The sequence below is a fragment of the Mytilus galloprovincialis genome, chromosome 6 (genome assembly GCF_965363235.1).
Source record: "Mytilus galloprovincialis chromosome 6, xbMytGall1.hap1.1, whole genome shotgun sequence".
NCBI lineage: Eukaryota > Metazoa > Mollusca > Bivalvia > Mytilida > Mytilidae > Mytilus > Mytilus galloprovincialis.
In genome coordinates this window covers 98,688,952-98,705,086 of record NC_134843.1, presented here as the reverse complement: position 1 = coordinate 98,705,086, position 16,135 = coordinate 98,688,952, and the positions used below count along the sequence as shown (strand labels likewise).

The window sequence follows — 16,135 nt, the reverse complement described above, 5'->3', positions numbered from 1 at the left end:
GAAGAGAACACACCAAGTCGAACTGAAGGTGCAAGGAGAAGTCATTCCATCAATAATAGACAATCCAATCAAGTGCTTAGGAAAATGGTATGATGACTCTCTTAGTGACAAAAACAATATCAAGAGAATTGAACAACAGGTTTCAGAGGGAATGAGGAACATCGACAAGACAGGTCTACCAGGAAAATTGAAGGCATGGATATACCAACATGGACTCCTGCCAAGAATATCATGGCCACTTATGCTGTACGAAATAACGTTAACAACAGTTGAGAAGCTTGAAAGAACCATCAACAGACATCTAAGGAAATGGTTAGGTGTCCCTCCAAGTTTTACAACTGTAGGACTATACAGCAGAACCGCAAAGTTGCAGCTACCATTTACATCTCTAGTGGAAGAATTTAAAGTTAGCAAAAGTCGCCTTGTGATGACACTGAAAGAATCTAGAGATCACAAAGTAAGAACAGCAGGTGTCCAAGTAAGAACAGGACGGAAATGGTCAGCATCAAAAGCAGTTTCAGAGGCAGAGAGTAGATTGAGGCATAAAGATATTGTTGGAACAGTGGCAGTAGGACGACAGGGCCTTGGTACATCAAAAAGTTGCTACTGGAAGAACGCTAACACACAAGAAAGACGAAGTCTTGTCCAAAGAGAGATAAAGTCTAGAGAAGAAGAAAACAGACAAGCAAAGACAGTAGAATTAGGGAGCCAAGGTGCTTGGTCGAGATGGGATTTGGAACAACCATCCCTTACATGGTCAGATATATGGCGATATCCGCAATACCAACTGCAGTTCCTTCTGAGATCAGTGTATGATGTGTTACCGACACCTTCAAATCTGCACAGGTGGAAACTATCAGAAACACCAGACTGTCCCTTGTGCGGAAACAGAGGAACTCTACAACATGTTCTTTCAGGGTGCAATATCGCTCTTACACAGGGGAGATTTACATGGCGACACAACCAAGTACTCCGGGAACTTGCTGAAGTTATAGAGAAACAGAGGAAAGATGCGAAACACATTAGAGACAAACCTATCAAGATCCAGTTTGTGAAGGAGGGTGAAGTAGGCCAGAAAAGTAAAAAGAACATATCGGGAATGCTTAATCAGGCAAAGGATTGGCAGTTAGAAGTTGATCTAGGAAAGAAGATGCAATTTCCTGATATTGTACCAACTAACCTAAGACCAGACATGGTACTTTGGTCTACAAGCAGTAAAAAAGTAGTAATCATAGAGTTGACAGTTCCCTGGGAGGAGAGATGTGGCGAAGCAAATGAAAGAAAGAGGGCAAAATATGATGGACTGTTGGCAGAGTGCAGAGATAGAGGATGGCAGACATGGAACTTTCCTGTTGAGGTTGGCTGCAGAGGCTTCCCTGCACAGTCGGTGTGGAGAATGTTTTCTGCAGTTGGAGTGACTGGCCAGAATAGAAGAGCAGCAATCAAGAAACTAGGCCAAGCAGCAGAGAAAGCATCTTGCTGGATATGGATGAAGAGAGATAGTAGTAGCTGGAAACCCACCACCAATGCGCAGTGATTGATCACCACTGTGGACCCCCCATCCTGAGAGTGTACCGAGCTAGGGGTCGAAACACATGATGATGGATGGCCTCGGCTGAGGACATTGGCGGTGTTTGCAGTAATTCCACCAGTACTGTATGTAAGTAACACTGTATAAATTTCATAACATTTGGTTGAGCGAACTGAAGTTAGATAACTAAAACGAAAATAGTCAGCAATTTTTTACATATGTAAAGGGGCATAACTCTAAAATGGTATAACTATCGCCACCAAAATTCAAACTTGATCAGTGTTTGTGGTAATGAGCATTGTGTATAAGATTCATAGCATTTGGTTAAGACAAACTAAAGTTAGAGAACAGAAACTAAAATTGCAAGCAACTTTCCTTTTTGTAAAGTAGCATAAAATGCTAGAATGGTAAGTGACGCAACTAAAATTCAAACTTGACTTGTGAATTGTGGTTATAAGCATTGCGTATAAGTTTCATACAATTTGGTTCAGGCAAACTAAAGTAAGAGAACAGAAATGAATTTTTCGATGTACGGAGGTACATGTACGTACAAGTAAGGGAAGGACATACATACTTACAGCAGAACAAGGATAAAACTCAATACGGTGGGAGCATAACAACAGCAGTATGAACACAGGAATAAAAAGTTTATATACACTAGATTCATAGAGGTGCTTATAACCTGTAACACATTTAGTTACTGTTGTGAAATTAAGCATTGTCTTATGAGTTAAGAACATTTGAGAATTTTTGTTTTAAGCCATTCATTTGATATATTACGGTAATCATTGCCTCTGTGTTTGGGTGACAAAGCAATTGAAATCTATTAATATAGGGCATGGTATGCCTTAAAACTTTTCCAGATGCACAGGCCGCTGTTTGTCTGTAATCTATCTAAATTTTGAGGTGAAAATGCAGCCATTTTAGCCAAAGGGTACATACACATCATGAACCTTATAATCATTTCTATAGAACTTGTCTTGATACCCTGAGCTATAATATTCGAAGAAGTGGATGCTGACTCGGTTGCTTTTAATACGGATGCTATATGATACGAATTTACAATAACACACCAGATGTGGTATGATGTAAATTATTGGAAGAAGACCGTGAAGAAGAACTGACGTTGGGTCAATGTTTTTCTGCTGTCAGTTTGATCAACTTGAGCATGCTGAACGAGTAAAGTTCCTTATATCCACATTGGAATGTGAAACAATTAGTATTTAAATAACGGAATTAAGTTTTCAAATGATTTTTGGCATCAAAATCTTCCGATCGATGTTAAGACAAAAACAATGCATTTTTTTAAAATTTTTTTTTTATTAAAGCCGGTCATTTTTACCTTTACTCAACCTTGGCGTGAGACGTTAGACATATAATATAATTATCGAGTATTTTATATTCTTTCACCTGTGTTTTGTTTAAACAAACCATTATCACTTTTCCATTATCCGATGGCTTGGTCAAAATGTCAACTTGTTCTCGCATTTTAAACAGTCATTCCCGATTCTTTCGATACACTCGGGATTTTACCACGTTTACGTACATACATATAGTAAACAGGTAAAAGTAGAGCGGGGAAATGTTCATTCATGAAATATTCATGAATGAATGAAAACGCAATCTCGCGTAGATTTCTTGTGATTTTCTCTACAGCGCATGGCAGATCCGTGAAGTAGAGTTTGTAATACTCATTTTTAAAATGAAGTTAAATTCATCTGAATCGTCGGTGAATATTCATTTCTTTTTATTCAAGCTGTAATCTTTTCAGTCAAAACAGTAGTTACTCAAAATTTCAAAAGAATCTTCCAAGAATCAGAACTCAAACACTAGTACTACACTATCTCGGAGCAGAATATATTGCGATAATCTGTCAACCGGAAGTTTGAGACCGACGTCTAAGGAAAGTAGCAATAGCAAGCTATAGCAAACTTTCCAAAAATACACTGTTAGATTTTCAGTCGTTTAAGATTGTTACAAAGATAAATGTAGAGAAAAATTACCTATCCTGGCAATAGGAATACCACACTGTAATACCTGAACAGTTGTATCTACAGCACCTTGTACATCTGGGAAATGGCATACTGCTGACACAGTCTGAAATATATATATATATATATATTCAATATAATCAGGTATGTGAAGCTCATGAGTTGATGAGTTATGTGCCCTGTAGGTAAAATCATCAAACTACTAGTAATCTTCTTAAAATCTTTTAAATCTTTCTCCCGTTAAAAGAAAGTATATGAAATGGACCATAGAACTTTGATTGAACTCACAAAATAATATTTCCAGCCACAATACTATTAGTAAATTTGAATTTCTCCTCTCCACCTGTCGTGCCACGCTTAAATTATTTTTCTCACATTAGTGAAGGAAGGGTTTCATCATCTTTCATGTTGACTGGTTTTTTTTCAATTTGTAGGTGATGCTTTTCAATATATTTCATGAATACCAAAAATTCTGGCAGTACTTATCAGTAGCATAGAAGGATTAAAGTAATGATTACTGTCTCCTTAATGAAGAGTTTGCTAACAAAGTTCATGGACAGACAGAATGCGTGGTTCCTTTCTTCTTCTAAAAATATGTTTGCAAGTAATATAAAGATATAATACAGACTTGAGAGGATATGTATTAGTAGGTGTACTCACTGCTTCTGGTATGCCAAACAGTTTCAATGAAGCCTTGGTTATAATACCTAATGTACCTTCTGATCCTACAAATAAGTTTGTAAGATTGTATCCGGCAGAAGTTTTCCTAGAATGAAAAGATTTTAATACTATAGCAACTACACATCAATAGCATAGGAGTGCAAAACTCCTTCCTATAACTATTAAAGATAATATTCAGACTATCATAACCAAAAATAACACCCTGAGTAACATCCTGTTGATCTTTAAACGTCATTTTTTTTTATATTGTTGGGTTGCTATTACTGGCATTCACCTTAAATCTCCTTTCTACTCATATTTAATGGCCAATTTGAGAACTAGTTTGACTTTTTGTATTTAGCTTAGATGTTGTAAGGTATTGATAGGTTCAAAGCATTTCAAGAGTGCTGTAAAGAAGAAATGAAAAAAAAAGGCTTGAAAAAATCTGAGCCTTTTCAGTGTTAAACTTCAGTATGACATACCCTGGCTTATACTGGGGATTAATTTTTTCATGGATACAAATTTATTGAAATAAAAAACATATTTCATGGTAATTTAAAATTGTAGGATGCCAATTACTTCATGCAACAGAAAATTTTTCATATGGGCAGACATTATGAGTAAAAAACATGAGTGTATAAAAAAAATTTATGTAAGGAAGACATTTTCTGAGTATAATGCAGAACATTTGTGTATCATTACAGACTATGTTGATAATAGTACTTCAGTTGTCAATACTGTTACGTCTAAAATGTTTAGTAAATAAGTCGAACAGTGGCAAGGCAATTTACAATCAGAGAAAGCTTTATCTGGTAAAGATGGTAACAAACTTCGTACATTTAATCTATTCAAGAACAGTTTTGAAACGGAAACTTATTGTAAAATTCCAATGCCATTTTCGCAAAGGAGTTCTTTTGCCAAATTTTGGTGTGGTGTAGCACCACTAAGAATAGAAAAAGGGAGATTTAAAAAATTAATTTTAAAAGATCGAGTCTGTGATAATTGTATGAATATTTTAGAAGCCCATGTTATTTTATCGTGTCCTTTATATGACGATTTTAGGAAAAAATTATTTGATGAAGCAACACATTTTAATAGTCATTTTATGTCTTTTGATGATAAACAGAAATTAGTGTTTTTATTTACAGATAATAATATGATTCGTAGCTGTGCCAAAGCCTGTAATCTTATTTTAAATAGACGTAGAAATGTTTTTGGTGGGGTTCGTGTTGTTTATTCTTTAGTTTTCTATGTTGTGTCATGTGTACTATTGTTTTTCTGTTTGTCTTTTTCATTTTTAGCCATGGCGTTGTCAGTTTGTTTTAGATTTATGAGTTTGACTGTCCCTTTGGTATCTTTCGTCCCTCTTTTATACTGTAAATAATGTTATTGTCAATATGTTTTGTAATAGATGTATTCTTTATATAATTTTTAATGTTATAGTCACTTGTAATTCTGTTCAGAATGGCTCTCTTTTTATATTTATATATTTTTACAATTAATTTAATGTTGTTTTATATATTATTGAGAGATGAGACTTATATAAAACATTGAATTGAATTGCATTAGATTTTGATTATAAACACTAACTTTGTCCTTCTTCCTTTCCCAGCAGTGTTTATGACACGTCCATCAGCTAAAACTACTTCTAAATTTAGAACATTTTCTCTCATGGTACCATATCTGACAGCATTCGTTCCTGATGCACTGGTAGAACACATTCCACACAGGGATGCATCTGCTCCTGGATCTGTAAACAGACAGTAGCTGACAAATACTATCATTACAATGTTTTATTATTACAATCAAATAATAATAGTTATAAGAAATACTTAAGAGTACTTTAATGTATTTTTGTTATTAATGCCTATTATAATATCTGTCAGTTATATACTGTACAATGTCTCATGTTTGTTGCTTTTCATAATTGTTAATTGGAAATGCCCCTTTACACCAGTTTCAAATCTCCTCAAACATGAAAAGAAATCAGTACATGTGTATCTAAAAATGCAGCTTTATTATAAGATAATGAAAATATATCATAAAATCAGTTATGTATCAAGGATTTTGTTGAGTCTTACATTAACAACATTTAGACCCCGTTCACACTAGCACTTTTTTTAATCGATCTAATTTGAATCGAATTAAATAAAACCAGTTAGCGTTCTAAACCGATCCTATGCGTTCACACTACAATTAAAAACGCAATCAATCTAACCTTTTTACCCATAAAACTGTAAACATTGTGTATAAATAGAACTGATTTATTAAATTCATCTATTGATACTCTGACACACACACTAGAAGAAAAAAAATGGACAAAGTTATTGTTTCTCCGGAATCAGAAGTTAACATTTTGGTACAAATGTTATTGCTGTTTTCTTTAATTTTGAAAAATATATTTGTAGTAACGAAGTTACAACACGACGAAATATTGCGGTTCCTGAAAAGAAAAAAAATCATCATAAGAAAAGAAGACACAGATTTCACAAAATGTTTTCAGTTTGTTCTAAATATCTGTAAACAGAGAAATATGGGTTAAACAATGAACCTCTGAGATAGTTTTGGCGCTGTACATGCGCATACGTTATTTTCGATTCAATCGTACTAGTTTAAATCGATCTCTGCGTTCACATTTAAAGTAAGATCGGTTTTCTTTAGATCGATTCAAACTAAACTACCTCTTTTGGTGTTTTAGTTTAGACTGATTGAAGATCGATTCAAAGCGTTCACATTGGCCCTTAAATCGATATAAAGTGAACCGGTCTAGTTTAAATCGATAAAAATGTCCTAGTGTGAACAGGGTCTTAGTTAGTATCACCAAATTTTCAAACTAAAAAAATTCTTACAATGGTGAAAACAATAAAGCAATGTACTGTTGATGTGGGTTTGTAGATATCATGTGTTATAATAATGGGTCAAGAATAAAATCACCATATCCTTTCTTTCCCCAAATTGTGAACATTGATTGCCAAGTGTAAAGTTAATGGGTTAAGATGTCATGGAGAACAGAAAAAAAATACTGACTTGAATTGAATGTTACAGTGAAACCTGTACAAACCAGACTCCTTAACCTTGAAGAATTTGTTCAGTTTAAACAGGTGTTTAGTTTGTACAGTTTCAAAACAAATATTGATGTTGATTTAATTGGACTTTGTAGCCAGTCTGGTTTAGACAAGTATTTACCAATAGGAAACCATAACCCAGTGTCCCTCAGGTAATTGTTTAACTGCATTCTAGTCACTCCTGATTGTACAGTACAGTCAAAGTCTTCTGGATTAACAGACAGAATCTCATTCATGTGAGTCAGATCAACACACACTCCTCCCTAAAATAGAAAGATTGATTAAATACCCGTCTATGGACATGTTTTTTTAATTTTTAGATTAATTTGAAAAACTTTAAATATTAATTTTTAAAGAGGACAATTCTTTATGTTTCAAATCTTTTTCTGTAATGTACACATTTTTACTTAAGTTCATTATTAATATATCTATGTTATTAAAACATTCATATAAGCTGATAAAACATACAGTCATGGATGACAGTTTAATAATTGTGAGACATAAACAAGGGTGATGATTAATGCATATAATCAAATTATCTTAAAAAAAACCATTTAAGCCATTGTCTATGTACTATAATTAAATTGAATCAATGGTTTCTAACGAATAATGCACAGCAATGATAGCAAATAAAATGTATTTTAATGAAATGGAATGAGGGGTACATACTTATTTTTAGACTACTGACTATCAGTTCTGATTATTAGTATAAGGGAGATAACTAACACCTTAAATGATATATCTCCGAACAATTACTTGACTTTAAACTACCGGATAGTTAAATAATTTTATACCTTAACAGCATTAATGCCACCTTCTGATTTGACACCAAATGATATCAGTGGTTTCTCATTTTCATAACACTGTAATACAGTGTATAGTTTCTAACATGAAACAAGGGAGGTAATTAATACCTTAACAGCACCAATGCCACCTTCTAATCCTGAACCTCAGTGACATGTTATTCTTACTGCACTGTATAGACTGTATACCAAATGGAATCAGTAGTATCTCATTTAGTATGGTGCCCAGTATCGAAAAAGACGTCTAATTAACAGATAACACACGGCTATATTTATATGACAACTATTGGAAAATCATTATATGTTCCAATCACGAATGTCGTCATAAGCTCCCATGGTCACGTTTTTCAAAATTTTGTGGTTTCTTATGGTACCCAAAGATACCTCATCATACAGGTCATCTTCAACACGAAAAATAAAGTTATTTCTTTCTGTGTTATTTGTTCAAATGATCATTTAGCCTAAAAATTAAATTTAGCATATGACGAAATCTGAAAAGATTTATATAATTTAAGTATAAGTATTTCATGAATTCTGAAAGACTATTTTTTTAGCTGAAATTTACCACATTTTGAACGGAAGAAAATTTATGGTGAGTTACTTTCCCAGGATTTTAACTCTGATTACATCAATAAGACATGGTTCATATGTGTGCTAAATATCTTTCGTGTAATGTTTATCGGTGCAAAGAAAATAGCAATTTAAAACACAAATTTAGTGATAATTCTGCCTTAATTCGACCACGCCTTTCTCCTGCCTTAATCGTTTTGTAGCTTACACTATCAGGTCATTAACTAGGACAATTGTCACTAACTTCATTTCTCTTTTTTGCTTGTTGTACGGTCAATTTGTATGTTTTGATTAGGCCAATTAGTTTGAAATCGTTGTTTTGTCTTAGGAAATATTTTTTTTGTTTGTTTTTATTGCTTTTATTGTTTTTTTTGAATTGATAGTTTAGTCATAATTGTAATATACAAAACAAATCCTTCAGTAACGTTTCAGACCCGGAATATGGCACACATTCACAGTGCTGTTAGACTATGCCAATCAAGCCCTAAACGAAGTAGGAATGAAATACAATGGGATAAGTGTGATATATGTCAGGGTTCTTCTAATGAATCGCTTATTAATATGCGAGGAATTAGCAAAAACAAAAGCTTTATCGAGGCTATGGGAGCACAGAAAGATCATGTATATTTTAGTATAATGCATGATGCTTCAGACCTAGACCATCCTCGTACTGATGATTACAAATTATTGTACCACCATTTTTGCTATACATACACTAGCAGACACAACTGCAGTTATTTTAAATCTGAATCAAGTTCTTGCTCATCTGTAAAAGTGATTCAGGTCATATATAGAAGGTTGTCAAATTCCTGACTCGAAAAAGTTTCTTTGAGTTAGTGAGAACCAGCAGGCCTTTAAGTTAATCAGATTTCTTGGCGAATCGATTTTCAGAATCATGATAGATCAACAGTTACTATATAATGAAGTCATTTATTTATAGCTAGCACTTCCAAGAACCATAAATCTGCTCAGGAGTATTCAGGTTTTTTAGAATTATTTTGTACGCCGATGAAGTAGATACTAGTACTCACATGATTTTACATGCTATTCATGTAGACAAAAAGTTCAGTGTGAAAGGAATCAAGGATAGGATAATAATAAAGTCACAAGATACAGATGTTCTGATCTTATGCATTCATTATTTCCCCTCCATGCAGCATACACATGAGATATGGTTTCAAACAGGCACTATAACTTGCACACAAGATTTGAACGCTATATACTTGTCCACGAAATATGTAAAAGTCTCAGGTTTGCCTTCTGTAACATTCTACCAGCCGCACATGCTGTAACATGATGTGATACAACGTCATTCATGTTTAGGATCGGTAAGCGCATTGTTTTTTAGTCTTAAAGGACAACAAAGCCATGATGATTTCAACGATTTGTCAAATCTTTCTAATTGTGACATCCATGAATCTGTAAATGCAGCTCAAGATCTTGTTGTTAGGTTGAATGATCTCAAGTCAAAGCTCAAAATAGATCATTGTGACCTAAACAAATTAAGAGTAAAATTGGCTACAATTTAAAATTTCTCCCTTGTCAAACTTCCTCCTTGTGAATCTACTTTTAAACAATAAGTAATAAGAGCTTCACTCCAGACATAAATTTGATGTCTTCCCATGTAGCAAAACTACCCTTATATTCTCCTCTTCAGTTTGGATGGGAAAAGAGGAATGACTTGTTCCTGTCTATGTCGAAGGTATGATGTCATATTAATATCTGCAATATTTAGTTTGTACTTGTAAGGTGAAATCTGTGTTTTCAAAGGGTTGCATTTGCTTGGAACAAAATCTATCATGTACAGATTTATGCCCATGCAAGGCAAATAACATGTCAAAATGTGAATACTCGTCTGTTTGCAATTAGAAACAGTGATGACGCAAAGATGACGATGTATAAGATTTCATTTTTCTGTTTGTACCTTATAAATCATTGTTAGCTATCGAATAAAAATTAAGCAGTCCATAATAAGTTCTGAGCATTAAATAAAACATCTACTCAATTTTGAAATCGTGGGAAATATAGTAATAATCTATCTAGTGGGGAAAGATTTGTAAAAATAAACAAACAAAAAAACCCTGACATATTGTATCTGACTTTGACATGGTTGGTTGGCTTAAACTACATGAGACCATAGAACGTAGTAGGTAATACTAGCTTCGATCAGAATTTTCTATTTGCATTTGTTGCGTTTTTTTGGTGTTTTTGCCATGCTGTTGTCAGCTTGTTTTCATGCTATAAGTTTTTAACGCCCTTTGGTTTCTCACGCCTTTTTTGCAATTGTTTGTCAAATACATCGGTGCTGTACATAACCATCTTCCTTATTATATATATATTTTGAATTCTCGTAATCATTATAGCCAATTGTTGCTCATTTAGTCACCTGTTTCTAATAGACGTTTTGTTTTCATAACCTCAACCCCCCCCTTTTTCTCCGTTTGCAGTAATTGGTTGCTTCTGTAAAGCAAAGCTATACACAGAGCTTTGAATTCAACCAAGTTCGACATTAATGTTACACAAATTTTGAAACAAATCCTTTATATATACTCTTTCACACCCAATAACAGAAATTTGATATTTACCTAAAAATTGACGAACACCTTACTACCAAAAGAGGTGAAAAACACATTTTGTTTTCGACAAATTATTGAAGTTAAGATCTAAAAAAACATCTTCTGATCTTACTTGTAATGAATTGAATACAAAAATTTCAAATTTAGAAATTAAAATAGGTCAAGGTTGCTGTTATTTAACAGCTGTTTGAAAATTTCAAATTTGCACCCTATATGCAAAAAAAGTCAATCTAAAGTCATTTTCGACAACAAAATAAAAAATAAGCTCTAAATGTAGATACAAAAAATATTTCTCTATAAATTAGTTGTTTTTATTTTCCTCGAAACGCATATACAGCAAGCTATCTAAAGGTGACTGTGCATTATCTGGAATATTTGCTTTGACCTTTCACCCTGATTTAAAAAAAAAATAACATGACCACGACAGACAACAACGACAACAGTATTTCGATGAGGCTTGTTCTCCTCTTTCCAATGATATCAAATATAGTCATGTGTTATTCTGTTAAGGCAAATCGATCAAATTTGTTGACTGGGCAGCCTACTAATTATTATTACATTGTAAAGCATTCTAACATAAACAAGGGAGGTAATTAATACCTTAACAGCATTAATGCCACCTTCTAATCCTGTGCCACTACCAAATGGAATCAGAGGTATCTCATTATCATTACACAGAATTGCAATCTCACTGACTTGTTCAACATTCTGTGGGAAAGTGACTACTTCTGGTGGACAGCAACTGAATAAAAACAATGAGAACATGTTATTAAATATGATACGTTGAAATACAACTTTTCATGAGGAAAATGCATGAGATTTGGCAAAAATGGAAAAGATCAAAGTGAAAAAACAATGCCGCCGAAAAAGCATAAACATGCGTGAGTCTCACGCTAAATGTGTGAGAGCAGCCCTGTACATGTAACTTTCCTGTACTTATAAAAAATTAAAATATCAGCTGTGTGTTTTGAGATTTGAAGCATATTTGGAAAGTGAGATACAGAAAACTTTATTATGTGTCAAGCAAATGCCATTTGGCAATAATAAACATGGAAAATGTATAATCAATTTCTGTATGTATGTGCCTGTCCCAAGTCAGGAGCCTATAATTCAGTGGTTGTCGTTTATTGCTGTGTTACATATTTGTTTTTCATTCATTTTTTTAACATTAATTAGACTGTTATTTAATTTCCCATTTGGATTGTTTTACATTTGTGATATTAGGGCCTTTAATAGCTGACTATGTAGTCATAATGGGCTTTGCTTATTGTTGAAGACCATATGGTGACCTATAGCTGTTAATTTCTGTGTCATTCGGTATCTTGTGGAGAGTTGTTTCATTGGCAATCATACCATATCTTCATTTTTATATAGTATGTACATTTTGATATCCATTAAAATATTGGTAATATTACCTATGGTATGACTCATCTCTACCATGCTGCTCTCTAACAACCATTGCAGTTGACACATTTTTCTTGCCAACAATATCAGATAAAGCTATTATTAGCCTGTCTGGCACTTTAATTATCTCGGTAGCCTGAAAAACAAAATATGTTTGTTCCAAATATATATTTTAAAACTATTTTGCTAGATCCACTGAAGGATCAATCATGAAAAACCTTAATTGTGACTTTGGTCTATTATTCAATTTCCTGTAAGTTGATGAACTCTTTTAGAAATCTTCTTTAATATGGAACAAAACCATTAATTTGGCCCAGAAAGAGAGAACATATGAGACTGATCCATTAATAACACTCATTTCACTAATTAGCTATTTAATGGCAGCAAGAATTCACAGGTGAAGGAAGCCAAACTAATTGTTTTTTTTTTTATCATGGTTCATCAAATATTAAATTTGCTGACCACAATTCACAGGAAATACATTTTTGTACAACAAAATGTTCAGGAAAAACAACACTGTACGGTTATAAAATGCCTTCATTATGATTTAAAACCTTTGATTATCACTGAGATCTGTTATCAAATTGAATTGAAAACAAGTCACAAAAATGTACAATTCAAGAGCAGACTTGCTAACTTTTGAAAATATCCATGTGAGATTTAGTGCACGACCAGATTTAAGGGTTACATTTTTATTGTGGTATTTCTGTGTGCACTGTGTTTTACTCTTGAAATTGTCTTATTATCTCCTCTTGTTTTCTTTTGGTCTTATTATCTCCTCTTGTTTTCTTTTGGTCTTATTGTCTCCTCTTGTTTTCTTTTGGTCTTATATCTCCTCTTGTTTTCTTTTGGTCTTATATCTCCTCTTGTTTTCTTTTGGTCTTATTATCTCTTCTTGTTTTCTTTTGGTCTTATATCTCCTCTTGTTTTCTTTTGGTCTTATTATCTCCTCTTGTTTTCTTTTGGTCTTATTATCTCCTCTTGTTTTCTTTTGGTCTTATTATCTCCTCTTGTTTTCTTTTGGTCTTATATCTCCTCTTGTTTTCTTTTGGTCTTATATCTCCTCTTGTTTTCTTTTGGTCTTATTATCTTCTCTTGTTTTCTTTTGGTCTTATTATCTCCTCTTGTTTTCTTTTGGTCTTATATCTCCTCTTGTTTTCTTTTGGTCTTATTATCTCCTCTTGTTTTCTTTTGGTCTTATTATCTCCTCTTGTTTTCTTTTGGTCTTATATCTCCTCTTGTTTTCTTTTGGTCTTATATCTCCTCTTGTTTTCTTTTGGTCTTATATCTCCTCTTGTTTTCTTTTGGTCTTATTATCTCCTCTTGTTTTCTTTTGGTCTTATATCTCCTCTTGTTTTCTTTTGGTATACTGATGATTAGCAAATAAGCCTTGATTTCTTTTATGATTTATATTGTACTTATTTATTGGCAAAATAACTTAAAAATAGAGAAAAATGGCATTAAAAATCAAAGAATATATAGTGAAGACCTCCCCCCCTCCAACTCCCAACCCCAAACAACAAATTATGGCACCTTTTGTGATCTTTGATAAATTTAGGGTTGTAACCTTGTCATAAATATGATGCCAGGCAAAATCAAAGATTTGTAAAAATTTATCAGAAAAATTCTTCTACTAAATGTTACCAACTATCCTTGTAAGACATAAAATCTAGACCAACATCTAAGAACTTTAAAGTGTCAACAAAAAGATCTAAAAATGTTGTTTTGGGGCTTTTTGTAAGTTGAATAATGACATTGAAGGTTAAACGTTGTAGAGTGCCTTTTGATCAATTATTTTAGTGTTTTTCAACACAGGGCATTGAAAATGTACTTTTTCAAAGTAAACAAATTAAAAATCTTATTTTATTGGAATTTGGATTCTTCCTTGATTGCAAAAAACATATTCAATTCTAATAAAAATGCAAATGACTAAAATAGACATAACTATTGATGGGGAATAAACTAATAAACAATGGTTTGTTATATTTAAAAGTTTTAAAATTTTAAAACTGTCTCAAGCCAATTCCTGATAAAAAAAAAGTGAACTAATCTAAATTGTTGATTAATTACAGATGGTTATTGGAAATTTATCAAGTAAATTATAGGCCTTACTTGAATACCTTGCATATATTCATATTTATATTCATATTTCACTTTTTTTTTTAAAGATCTTGTTAATCCATTAATCATTTATCTTTCAGATATAATTTACAAAATCACTTTATGTAATGTAGATCAAAAGTAATAGGCAATAAATAAATCTATCATCCTTATATAAATCAAACATCTAATATATACATTGTGTATTCAGTTATGAGGTTAAATATTTGTATATTAAGATCTAAATGTATATTACATTGTTTGTATAATTATGTAAGACTGAGGTTGATAAGTAATGTGGTCAATTTGATTGACTGTTTAGGAGGTGGGGCGTTGTAATAAAAGGTCTACCTTGTCTCTGATTGTTTCTAAGTGATAATGACAGGTGTCAATCATACTACTATTGTATCAATACCCAATTACCTAATCAAAATGTTTTTTCAAAAGCCTGCACATCAACACACATTAATGACATACATTCTTGAATGAACTGCTCCAATAATATACCCATTTTTTTTCAGTTTAGATGTATATTATGTGCAAATACATGAGAACAATAGGGAACTATATTTCAGTGTGAATACATTTACTAACAGTAGCTAACCTGTCATGTTGTTAGGGAGGACGGTGCCTTAGTAAAGATTTAGAACAAGTTTTAATCTTTCCAAAAACTACACATTTGGTAACAAAAAATTTTTTCTGGCCTATTTTGTGAAAATCAGTATTTAAACTTGTTTTATGATCCTGATATCAGGATTTAGGTTGAGGCATGAAAATTGTGATGATATCGGCAAAATCAGGATAGTTGGCAGGTTTGCATGAGTCACAGATAATAAATTCATGAAAAAAACGAATCATTTAAAGCAACAAGATATGTACATGATGTATGCTCCAACTACAAATATACTGAAAGTGTAACAAACATGATTAACACACTTCACTGGCCAACATTACAAGAAAGGAGACTCAAAAGCAGATTAAATATGTTCCATAGAATAACAAACAACAAAATTGCCATACCACATACTGACATACTAATTAAAAGCAAATCAAACACCAGGTCTAGCCACAAACAAACATACAGACAAATTTGATGCAGCAAAGACAGTTACAAATTTTCATTTTTCTGCTAAACTATAAAAGACTAACACATTATCTGAACCAATAGCCTGCAGCACCACTACTGAGTGCTTCAAGGAGAAACTCAATAGAGAGATGCTGCTTGACACTTACAAACACCTTCATGTTTAATATGTATCTTGTTTTTATCTTATACCAATTAAGAATAAATAATAAAAATTGAAAAAATATTACTTACATATACATTTGTATATATAAAAATCGAAAAATTATTATGAAATAAAAAATATTTTTTAATCATTTAAAACAATATTGTTAAACCAGGCATGTGCCGGAAAGTAATCATCAACCAGTT

At 32.7% G+C, this 16,135-nt stretch overlaps 1 protein-coding gene across 2 annotated transcripts in view; it reads right to left on the bottom strand.

Moving 5' to 3' along the window:
• LOC143080903 (putative D-lactate dehydrogenase, mitochondrial) overlaps positions 1 to 16,135 on the bottom strand; it is a 28,761-nt gene that overhangs the window by 12,302 nt on the left and 324 nt on the right. For both annotated transcript variants that reach the window (XM_076257056.1, XM_076257057.1), the window contains exons 2-7: positions 12,612 to 12,736; positions 11,797 to 11,938; positions 7,369 to 7,510; positions 5,773 to 5,932; positions 4,183 to 4,288; positions 3,535 to 3,628 (exon numbers count right to left, since the gene is read on the bottom strand). In XM_076257056.1, coding sequence (XP_076113171.1) covers positions 3,535 to 3,628; positions 4,183 to 4,288; positions 5,773 to 5,932; positions 7,369 to 7,510; positions 11,797 to 11,938; positions 12,612 to 12,736 — 769 coding nt within the window. The remainder of the gene's footprint in view (positions 1 to 3,534; positions 3,629 to 4,182; positions 4,289 to 5,772; positions 5,933 to 7,368; positions 7,511 to 11,796; positions 11,939 to 12,611; positions 12,737 to 16,135) is intronic.